Genomic DNA, 12020 nt, shown 5'->3' on the forward strand with positions numbered 1-12020 from the left:
TGAAACAGACAAGAATGCCTGCCCTGATGGCACTTCATTCTAGTGGAACAAGCAAAGAATATTAATGGGAACGGTCATGACAAGCATTTTCAGGAAAATGAGTATTACCACTAGAGTGAATAAATTTAGAAGAGTAGAGTATGCATTTCCGGAAGGCTGATCAAAAACTGAATCATTTTTCCCCATTAGAAATAATGTAAAATGAATTAATCCATTCCAGACCCCTAAATGATTCCGTTTTAACCTTTCTTTTATATAGTACATGTCTAATGTACTGTTTAATCTATAAACACTTTAAAAATAAAAAGGACATGAAATGTAAATGAAAATTTAACAAAAAGTAAGTGAAATGTACAGTAAAAAAAGAAAGTTTAAAAATAAGAAGCAATAAAAGCAAAAAGAGACGAAAATATTCACAGCACAATTTTCTGAGATAGTAACAACATGAGGTTTAGCAATAAACTGACTCATACTTGCTCATTCTCTTCTTTGTCGCCTGAGAGACACCTGAATAATCATACAGGTATCATGAGCATGAAAGGGTTGTCAGGTTGAGAAGTAAATTGTTCGAGATGGGAGACATTCAAGAATTGAGGTTTGACTATATCATCTAGTTAGCTAATTTCAGTTAAATCTATGAGCTCTTTCTACATTATTCCCTTGCTATAAAAAAAGTATTTCCTATATAAACAAAAATAGACTTGATGGCAACGTAACTTGGATAATAGTTAAAACAACACAAAACAAAACAAAAAATACCTCTCATATAAAGAAGGTTGAAAAATATTCTACACTAATAAAAGAGTAAGATGCAAACTGACCATACCTTCACAATGCCCATCAGCCAATCAGGAGTGAGTATGCAAATTAACCCAACAAAGATGGCAGGTTAATTTGCATACACAGGCACTGAGTGGCTGGGGGTGGGGCGGGACACTTGTGTTGTTGTCATGGCGATGACACAGGCGTTCCATACCGCCCCAGCTGCTCCGGGCCTCTGGGTAGCATGGGAAGGCAGAAAGGCGGCTACGGGCCGGAGTGAAAAGGCAGCTCCAGCCGGAGTGAAGGCAGTGCTGGCAGCCAGGGGAAGGAAGGCCCATTCTTACATGAATCTTCGTGCATCGGGCCTTTAGTTTATACATATACCCTCAAATTATTTAAATATTAATTGAGTATTGCTATAATATACTATCTATATAAAAGCCCAGCGACCATTATGGTGGAAGGACCAGAACAACTGGTCGCTATGATGCACACTGACCACCAGGGGGCAGACACTCAATGCAGGAGCTGCCCCCTGGTGGTCAGTGCGCTCCCACAGTGGGAGTGCCACTCAGCCAGAAGCCGGGCTCACACTGGCAAGCACAGCGGCAGTGGTGGGAGCCTCTCCCGCCTCCAAGGCAGCGCTAGGAGCAGCGAGCCAAGTGGTAAGGAGCGAGCAGGCAGGCGGTAAGGAGCGAGCAGACAGGCGGTTAGGAGTGAGCAGGAGGGCAGTAAGGAGCAAGCAGGCGGGTGGTTAGGAGCAAAGAGTCCCAGATTGCGAGAGGGCACAGGCCTGGCTGAGACACCCCTCCCCACCGTGTACGAATTTCGTGCACCAGGCCTCTAGTAAAAATATAATGAAAACCCAGAATATTTTTTACTTTTAAAACTGCATCTCAATCCAGCCTATGCCAAGGAGAAATTGCTGTATCGGATCCCATGAGCATGATTCTAAAACGGTACCTCCAATTTTCATATCAATTTACAGTCAGACCAGAGGTATAAAAAGTATAAATAGTGGCAAAGTACTTGGTATTCAAATGAGTATGCATCTCCCTCAACTTCATTTTAACTAAATGCTATACTCCACCATACAAAAAGGATGTTACACAGCAGCAATTTTCAACCAGTGCGCCACAAGAATTTTAGTAGTTTGTGTGCCACAAGATGCAAAAGGTTGAAAATTGCTGTTATATACAATGCACAGAGCTTTCAATTTAAGTGCTCTAGAATTGGTAAGGATTAGCACCAACATGTCCTGTAATGAATCAGTATAAGGACAGACTGGCTGACTTTAGAATCCCAGCTCTATCACCTACTAGCCACATAAGCCTTCAGCCGCAGTTTCCTTATCTGTAAAATGGGTTAACAAAATTACCCATCTCACAGACTTGTGAGGATTAAATAAAATAGTGTAAGCAAAGGACTTAACAAAATGCCTGATACATGACTGCTCAAACACCCCTGAGCTCTTTTATTTCTGATCACCACCATCATTGGTATTATTATTAGCTGTTCTTTACACTCAGCTCCCCTCACCTCCTTGCCTGCATCACAAATGGAAGCTTACTCTGCAAGGTTGACAGTAGCTGAAGGAAACCTACTATTTTGATAACATTATTATTGTCCGGAGTGTCCTAGAACAAAATCAAGGTGAGGAGAAGCCTCTTCTAACCCCTGTAACCACAGTTGGCACTTGTCAACTGACCCCTAGCCCCACTGCCCCTCCTTCAATACTGTGGTTCAATGATGAATAAAACCAGTATCCTTTGAACTGACACAAACTGCCTTTTAAATCTAAATAAGTTGATTTAAATATTTACTTGGTCACAAATTATTTTAGGCCTTATATGTCACTACGTATGTTAACTCTCAAAAGATTTAAAACACCATGATAAAGAAATAATCCTTGGAATTGACGTGGATAAGTTAACCCCTTAAAAAGGGTAAGAAGTAGATTAAATTGTATTGCCTATAAATGTTTTAAAACAAGAGTTAAATGCCAATTTACTTTATATTCAAAATTGAAGCATAAAATTCAAATGAAAAAAACTTGAATCAATTTAACCTTCCCCAAGATTTAACTTACCTGCCTCCGATTCCATGTTTAAATTAGTTGTTACAAAATTAGATGGGAAGAGTCCTATTCCTCTATGATTTTCTCCTTTCCACCAGTTGGCATCACTAAAAATACAGTACAAAAATGTCATTTGTTCCTATACATTTCAGTGCATTTGTGTCAAGATGAATTATAATAAAAATTAAATTTAGCCTACTTTGAAAAATACTAGTTCACATCCAACTATATTTAAAAGTAGGTCTTAAATTTAATACAAGATATAGAAAGGCACAAATAAAACAAATCCATATTCTCATACTTACATTTAGAATTAGCAATTGTTCACATATAATTCCAGGCTTTTAAAATAATGAAAAGATTATAGATAACACTGAAGTCCCCTTTATCAACAACCCACACCTATCCTACCACACTACCACCATAAAGTTGGTATGTAGCCTTCTTGTCAATGTAAAGATATTTTTATTCATTTACAAATATCTTTAAGCCAACTCTATATAGTTATAGATCTTTTCAATTATATGTTAATACTTTCAGACTTTTTTCAGATATTTATCCTTTTAAATCAAAGTTCTATCATACGAACATGGCATATTTGATTTATCCATTCCCTTAAAGATGGACATTAAGGAATTCCAATATTACACCATTATAAAGATTGAGGCAATGATCACTCTAGATTCGGGGACACACCTGCAACACTTCTCTCTAGGCTTATGCACAAAAATGAATTTGCTGGGCCATCCTATATAATAAAACCCTAATATGCAAATTGACCGAATGGCAGAACCACCAGTGGCTATGACGTGCACTGACCACCAGTGGGCAGACGCTCAATGCAGATGCTTTGAGCATCTGCCCCCCCCCCCCCCCCCCGAGAGGTAGGCGACCAGTGGCGGCAATCAGGGGGTGGGGCTGGCCAGGGGGTGGAGCCGGCCAGTGGGTGGCGCCAGGCTGGCAGCCAAGACAGGTGCCAGCGGGGATCCCCAGATCGCCGCTGGTCACCCCACAGATGGCCCTGATCGCCAGCTAGGCCTGGGGACCTTACCCTATATATTGGGAACAGTCTCTCAGATTTAAAAATTAAAAACTGGCAAGGCTACTCTAACACTGAAACAACAGGATGATGCAGCAATGACATGCATGGACTCTGGCTTACACATTTTGTGGTCAGCCCTAGTTCTGACACTTATAACTGTATGACAAAGCCAATTACTTAACTTCTCTCTGCTTCAGTTTTTCCACCCATAAGATGGGGAAAATGGTACTACCGCCTCAGAGGGATCATGTTATGTACTACTTTTTATAATCAGGGCAAAAAAATGTAGCTGCCCACACAACAGCAAGATGCTTTTCACCAGTATGAAAAGTATGGTCACTGGAGCATGCAGCATCCTGGATTGTGAGAGGGATGTCCGACTGCTAGTTTAGGCCCAATCCCCTAAATTGGCAATCAGACATCCCCCAAGGGCGCAGGCCGGCCTGAGGGATGACCCCAGCCCCCGTGCACAAATTTCGTGCACCGGGCCTCTAGTAGATATAAGCATTTCCCATTGTATTAGATAGTGCCAAATGTTTCCTAAAGGGGTTATGGCAATTCACCCTCTTTCCCTAAGCAGCATGTGAGAAAGTCATTTCCCCTCATGCACATTAACTGTCCAAACAACAGGATATCATTCAGGAGAGAAATCAGATCTGCTGTGCTCATTTGCATTCCCCAGTATCCATGTGTGCTTGCTGGCCTTTCAGAGTATCTCGTCTATAAACTGCTCATCCAGGTCTCCTGTCCATTTTTGCCCCCACTGGGTCTTTCGTATATTTTCATGGATCTGTAGTTCTTTCTGTATTCTGGGTAGATAGTTTGTCTGAACTTCATTATGAAAATACCTTCTCTCAAACTGTCACTTGTCTATTAACAAATGTGTACTAGTATGGTTTCTTTTATTCCACTGTGCTTTTTGTTCCATGTTATCAAATTTAACAATCTTTTCATGGATTACTTTTATTTAAAAGAAATCTTTATCCTTAAATTCCTAAATCTCTTCTATATACTTGTACTTAACAGTTAGTTTTTCTTTTTTATTCCTCTCTTTAATTCATCTGGAATGAAATTTTATGTACTGTGTGAAGCTGAATCAAATTTTATTTGTACCATGTAAAGAACCATTCACACCAGCAAAACTTACTGAAAAATATACTTTTTTACTTACTTATGATATCCTATCTTTCAAACAGCAAGCTGCTATCTGTTCATGAACCTATTTCTGGATTCTATTCTGTTGCAATAGTCTATATATTTATTTACTACACCTTATTAATATGCCTTGGTACCTGGCAAGAAAAGGACCCTCATACCTTCACATTTCTATAATAATATTAAAATGTTTCAAGTTCTCTATAAAAATTTCTGTTGGAATTTTAATTGGAAATGCACTGAATTTATGCATTCATATGGGAAAAATGAAATCTATAATATTAAGGTTTCCTCACCATGAATCAAGTAAATGTTGTATGTATTTATGTTTCTTTAAAAGAACTTTATATTTTCTCCATGAAGACCTTATACATCTTTGTTAGGTTTATTTATTCCAAGATCATTATAATTTTAGTTACTGTTGAGAGTGGTATTTTTTTTCTATTATACTTTCTAAATAGTTGTGATTATAATAAAGCATATCACTGATTTTATATGTTGAGCTTGTATCCAACAACCTTGATGAACTCTTATCAGTTTTAATAGTTTGTCCACCAATTCTCTTGGACATTCTATATGGACAATCATAAAATCTGAAAATAATGGTAAGTTTATCTATTCCTTTTCAAAAATTTGACTTATTGAGCAGGCATTCTTAAAGATGAAACTTAAGGGTAAATTAACTTCTATGATGCTGAAACTTTATTTCATTTAAAAAGTACAACAAAGAGAATTTACTAAGTCATAATTCACATGCTGGTGGCACCAAGATGGAACTCCTAATTTACAGGTCAAGGCAGAGGAGGAGTTAAAGGCTTCCCAGAGGATATAAAATCTGATATGGGTTTTGAAGGTTCATTACGCACTCACGAGAAGGAAAAGGAAATGAGGGCTGAGGAAATAAAAATGCCCTTCTCCATTTCGGTTAAGCAACAAAATTAAAGACCAAAGAAATAAAATACACTGAGGTAAACAAAGTCATGTTGTCTCATTTTAGGTCTCAAAATAAACCTAAAACCTAGACTCTCCTTTAAGCTACTGACTTCCTAACTAAAACAATTTATTTGTTATAGCTTATTAATATGCCTTGATACCTGGCAGGGAAAGGACCCTCTCATACCTTTTACGACAACTATGGCTGAAGATAAATTATGCTTTTTATGGATATGATAATCATGTGAGAAAAGTGCTATTTCCGCCACAAACACACAAATAGTAAGCATGGAAACTTAGTAATCTTGTGGGGGTCTTTTCTTAAAATTACCTGTTTTACTTTTTAAATTGGGAACAATCTTTCTAAAGCCTGGACTCCCTTGCAAACCTTCCTTGCAAGTAAAGTTACTTTTCTTTTCTAAATGTGCTTGCTTCCTTTGACATGGCTTTCCAGGCAGAGAGAACTAAATGTACAATGCCACAAAAGTCTAATCACAACATGGCATTTTTGGAACTGTAAGAATTCCACTTAATTATTTTAAATGGTATATACAGAACAAACAAGGAGTGGTGAGATAAAGCTAAAAATGGAATAAAGTAAAAAGCTTTTTCATATACTGTTAATAAGAAATGTGTGCCTTTTCTATCAGTTCCGTGTTTCTTCAACTGAAGTCCAAAAATGCTGTATTTTCAAGGGACTTTTTCAAGTTCTACATGTGAAATTCTTTATTGTATGCTTTAATTTCCATAGCAATATAAATACAATGAATACAGTCAAATTCTGAATCATCTATAATCTAGATGACCTGCTTTTAACCTAAGACTGCCACTTAAATTTAGTTTGCCTTTGTTTAAAATCTTGCAGTGATAACCAATCACCCAGAATGACAACATTTAACCTATACATGCTGATGAATATGTCTATGGCAATTTTAAGACTGGAATATCCTATCTTCAAAACAAGGGCAATCAACTTACACATTCCATCATATTCATGTTGAATTCTCTTAGCAGTTACAAAGAAAAAAGTTCTTTTTTGCAGTGATAAGTCTCAACTGAAAATAGTTTTGTAAGAGTCTAAATAATTTAATGAATTTGTGCTTTAATCAGACATCAGTAAAAATAACATGTGCAGCATAATAACATTACCCTTTACTCAGTGTAAGCTTGTAGACTATCCTATATGATAAAGAGGCAATATGCAAATTAACCATCACACCCTCACAAGATGGTTGCCTATTGAACAGGCCAGCAGGGTGAGGGACAACCAAACGATGAACAAGCAGGCTGCGTGGGACGACCAGGCCGGCGGGGGGATGGGGGGGGGGGGGAGTTAGGGGCAACCAGGCCAGCACAGGGGGCAGTTGGGGGCAACCAGGCCAGCAGGGGGGGGGGGGGGGGGCAGTTAGGAGTGACCAGGCTGGTGGGAGGGGGGCAGTTGGGGGTGATTAGGCCGGCAGGGGGGACAGTGAGGGGCAACTAGGCCAACGGGGGGGGGGGGCAGGTGGGGGCAACCAGGCTGGCAGGTGGGGGGTAGTTGGGGGCGACCAGGCTGGCAGAGGTGGGCAGTTGGGGGCGACCAGGCTGGCAGAGGGGGCAGTTGGGGGCAATCAGGCTGGCACACAGAGGCAGGTAGGGGTGATCAGGCCAGCGGGGGGGGGGGGGGGGGGGGGCGCGCACAGTTAGGGGCAACCAGGCAGGTGAGCGATTAGGAGCCAGCAGTCCTGAGGATCGGGCCTAAACTGGCAGTCGGACATCCCCCTAGGGGTCCCAGATTGGAGAGGGTACAGGCTGGACTGAAGGGGACACCCCCCACCCGTGCACAGATTTTGTGCACCAGGCCTCTAGTAATAGGTATATAATGCCACACAAATACCAATTGATGTCAAGGGACAGAATATTTATGAAGGATTCACACAGTTACAAAAGAAAAACTCAGCAATTCGGCTATCACAGCACAGGGTAATACAGACGTTCTGGAGATTACCTACCCTGTGAGCACAATTTATTTTAGAAAAATTTTATTACATAAAAGTAATGCTCAATATTTGAATCTCAGAGTAAAAACAACTCCTTTTTAGATTTGTTTTTATTTTATGTCTTTAATTTTATAATTATACTAGAGGCCCAGTGCACAAATTCATGCACCAGTGGGGTCCCTCAGCCTGGCCTGTGGGATTGGGCCGAAACTGGCTCTCTGACATCCCCCAAAGGGTCCCAGATTGCAAGAGGGTGCAGGCCAGGCTGAGGGACTCCACCAGTGCATGATCAGGGCTGGGGATGGACGCAGGAGGTTGGCCAGCCGGGGAGGGATCGCGGGAGGGCTCCAGAGTGTGTCCAGCCCATCTCGCTCAGTCCCAATCAGCCGGACCCCAGCAGCAAGCTCACTTACTGGTCAGAGTGACTTCCCCCTGGTGGTCAGTGCATGTCACAGCGAGCAGTTGAGCAGCCTTAGCATATCATTAGCATATTACACTTTGATTGGTTGAACGGCCAACCGGACAATCAGACACTTAGCATATTAGGCTTTTATTATATAAGATGAGAGTATCAGAAGTGTAAACCTAGGTTCCTTTGTAAATATTCTCACTAAAACTACACTCAGAAGCCTGACCTTTCAGACTGTCACCGTTCAGAGCCCACACTATCTCTTCACCTTTACATCTATTTACTCTCCTTCAGGGATCATGTGCTCAATTCCAAAGGGTTATTTTTAAAAAAGGAAAAAACTTCTGTGAACACAGTGTTATCTTGACTGCCTGAGACCTTTGTTTTCCTATTCTCAGTTACTGCAATTTTTTTCTGTCCTTTCAAAATCAAAGTTCACCTGAAATGGACCCTAGATAAGCCTTATTTTCCAGATTATTGCAACACATGCAAATCTGTTCTCTTCTGGACCCCAACACTGTCTCTTTTATAGCATTCACATTCTGCATTCCATACAATTACCTGCATAGTAATTTTATTTAGTTAGTTTTTTAAATGTTTTTTTGTTTATGCCCAGCTGGCATGGCTCAGTGGTTGAGCATTGACCTATGAACGTGAGGTCATTGTTCAATTCTGGGTCAGGGCACATGCCCGGATTTCGGGTTTGGTCCCCAGTATGGAGTGTGCAGGAGACAGCTGATCAATGATTCTCTCTCATCGCTGATGTTTCTCTCTCTCTCTCTCCTTCCCTCCTTCCTTTCTGAAATCAAGAAAAATATAAAATAAAGTTTTTTATTTGTTTTACAGATAGAGGGAGAGGGATAGAAACATCATAGAGATAGGAACATCTATCAGCTGCCTCCTACAAGCCCTCTACTGGGGATTGGGCCACAACCTGGGCATGTGCCCTGACCAGGAATAGAACCTGTGACCTTTTGGTTCATGGGTCAGCTCTCAACCACTGACCCACACCAGCCAGACCTGTATAGTAATTTTGACTCCCTTACTTTACTCTAGGTTTTAGAAGATAGTACTGTGTCCTCATTTTAATAATTAGGGAGGAGCTGAGTGAGCATAGCTTTTGGGTGCTTTGACCAAAGGTAATATAGCTAGCTATATGTCTTCCTAACGTTGATTTGCCAGTAATTTTTGTATACAAAATCCCCAATGTAAATGCATTCAGATAAGTGAATATTTATGTTTCTCAACTGTGATACTCATTTAATACATCTCTTATGCAAGATATAAAGTAAAACCAAATTTAACAAAACAAGAAAATCATATTACCTCGTCTAACTTTTGTAAGTTTTATTTTAGGAAAAACAATTAAGATATGAACAGTCCTATGATATACTGAAGTCAAAGAGCTGAGTATCCAGGGTTCTAAATTAAGGATATGATCCTGAACTTCAAAATATCCCAGAAATAATGACTGAAAACATACCTGTCATCCAAAACAATAATAATTTCACCATGTTTAAAGGTGAGTTCATTGTCCTCAACGGCTTCAAAATCATATAAAGCTCTCACTTTCCTTGCAACTTTATTATTTAACTGAACTTCTACAGATGGATATAAGGGTTTTGTTTCCGGGTGCTGCTGCTTCTGCTCTTGCAATGATAATTCAATAGCTAGTTTGAAAAATTAAAATGCAAAAGAAAGGTAGCCAGAATTAGTTCTGAGTTTTCAAAGTTTAAAAAGAAATATTAGATAATGTAATATTTAGTAAGAATAAAGCAAATCAGTATTTTATTTGTTTAATTAAACACTAAGCAGTTAACTTTCTTGAGGGGCAGAGAATCATGACATTTTTTTAAAATAAAGTTTTTGCTCATTCCTGATTATAACAGTCTGTCATATACAGCAACTATTATTTTTATAGTGAACAGATTGTGACATTATAAAATGGGTAGCTTTCCATATAGGACAAGCCATGAACATATATTTCTGTGCTTGACTCATAACTTTGGCATTAAAGAAAAGGTGAAATGTAAGTTCTCCAAAGGTAGGACATTAAATACATATTACTGACAAAGATAATGAATTAAGTTAATCTTATTATCACATCGTTTTCCTTATTTTTCAGACTCTATTAGTGTCTAGATTTGAAAACACTAAAATAGTAAAAGTATACCCAGTTTTATTACAATATTTATTTCAATAAATTGTTCTGGCCAGGATGTTTCCAGTAACATCAAATTACACTTCGATGATTTACCTTTAGCTATGTCTTCATCTTCTTTATTTTTGTTCGATGACAAACCATTCTTGGCAGCCGCTGAGACAGTCTGTAAACGTACAACTAAAATAAATACAACTACCCTTTCAAAGAAAACACAAGCTCTATAATTACTCACACAAGCTAATCCTATCTAATAAAGAGGGAATATGCAAATTGACCATCATGCCGTAACAAGATGGTTGCGCTCACAGCGGAGGCCAAGTTCCCATAACGAGCCTTAACGAGCAATCAGCAGGGACCTGAGGCTGCCTGGCGCTGGGCTGGAACAGGGGACCTGAGGCTGTGCTCCCCGCCTGGTGGGGCTTGACAGGGGACCTCAGGCTGTGCCCCCCGCCTGGTGGGGCTTGACAGAGGACCTCAGGCCATGCCCCCCACCCCGGTACCTCTTGAATACATTCCAGTCTAAAAATCTTACCTCTTCACCTTTATAGCTCAGTCTATAAGTTACCTGTCTCTCCTGGCATATGGTCTTTGTACACCTAATCTATGTTTGTCACTTATAATTTAGTTATCTTTCACTTTTACAAAGCTACTCTTCTCTCTCATATATCTATGCCTTTTACATGACTCCAGAGTAGCGTTAAACAATTATTTATGGTTAAGTCACTTCTCAAAGTTCTAATATGTAGAAGAAATTCTCTAAAATTAGAATACCTACTAAATGTAAGGCACTATGCTAGACTCGGAGAGTGGAGGTGGGTGATGATTAAAACAGACCATGCCCAGATTTTACATAAGATACATACCCTCAAAATAGCATAGGGTCAACCATGGGTTTGAATGTAGCTCTTACCTGAGAACCTGTTGGAGGAAAAGTAATTCCTTCTTCTTTCATAGATTTAATAGTTGCAGATATTAGACTAAACTGAGGGTCCTTTTGAAATTCTTCTGACCACTCCACCATTAAAGATTTCAATTTTTCACATACTTTAGGATGAGCCTTTAAAGAAAAGGCAAAGAAAAGGCAATTGTGGTTAAAATTAGTACTTGAATTATTTAACAACATAGAGAATTATCACCAAAATTTTATTTGCTTGACATCAACAAAAGCCCAACAATCCCTAGCCTAGATGAGTACTTGATAAATGCCTATTTACATTTTAAGATGTAGTTATTTCCTGCAAAATTACCCTTTTTGAACCTCAATTTCTAAGACTTACTGTAATGACAACAAATCTTTTATATTCAGAGATCATTTTTTCTATGTTTTCTTAATATTAAGATTTTTATGTCAACCAAACAAACATCTGGTGCTTCAAGAGTTTCCATTTCAAAGAAATCAGTTTCCATTTCAAAGAAATCAGTAGCACCAACCCTGTCGTGAAGACCCCCTCCATCCTGCTCTAAACTAAAAGCCCCTTTGCTCTCCATCTGTAATGGGA

General features: G+C 39.3%; 1 protein-coding gene across 2 annotated transcripts in view; it reads right to left on the reverse strand.

Annotated features, from left to right (window-relative positions):
- STAM2 (signal transducing adaptor molecule 2) overlaps positions 1 to 12020 on the reverse strand; it is a 37418-nt gene that overhangs the window by 12202 nt on the left and 13196 nt on the right. For both annotated transcript variants that reach the window (XM_054722803.1, XM_054722802.1), the window contains exons 5-8: positions 11432 to 11578; positions 10615 to 10684; positions 9841 to 10027; positions 2852 to 2946 (exon numbers count right to left, since the gene is read on the reverse strand). In XM_054722803.1, coding sequence (XP_054578778.1) covers positions 2852 to 2946; positions 9841 to 10027; positions 10615 to 10684; positions 11432 to 11578 — 499 coding nt within the window. The remainder of the gene's footprint in view (positions 1 to 2851; positions 2947 to 9840; positions 10028 to 10614; positions 10685 to 11431; positions 11579 to 12020) is intronic.

Source organism: Eptesicus fuscus, chromosome 11 (genome assembly GCF_027574615.1).
Source record: "Eptesicus fuscus isolate TK198812 chromosome 11, DD_ASM_mEF_20220401, whole genome shotgun sequence".
Taxonomy (NCBI): Eukaryota; Metazoa; Chordata; class Mammalia; order Chiroptera; family Vespertilionidae; genus Eptesicus; species Eptesicus fuscus.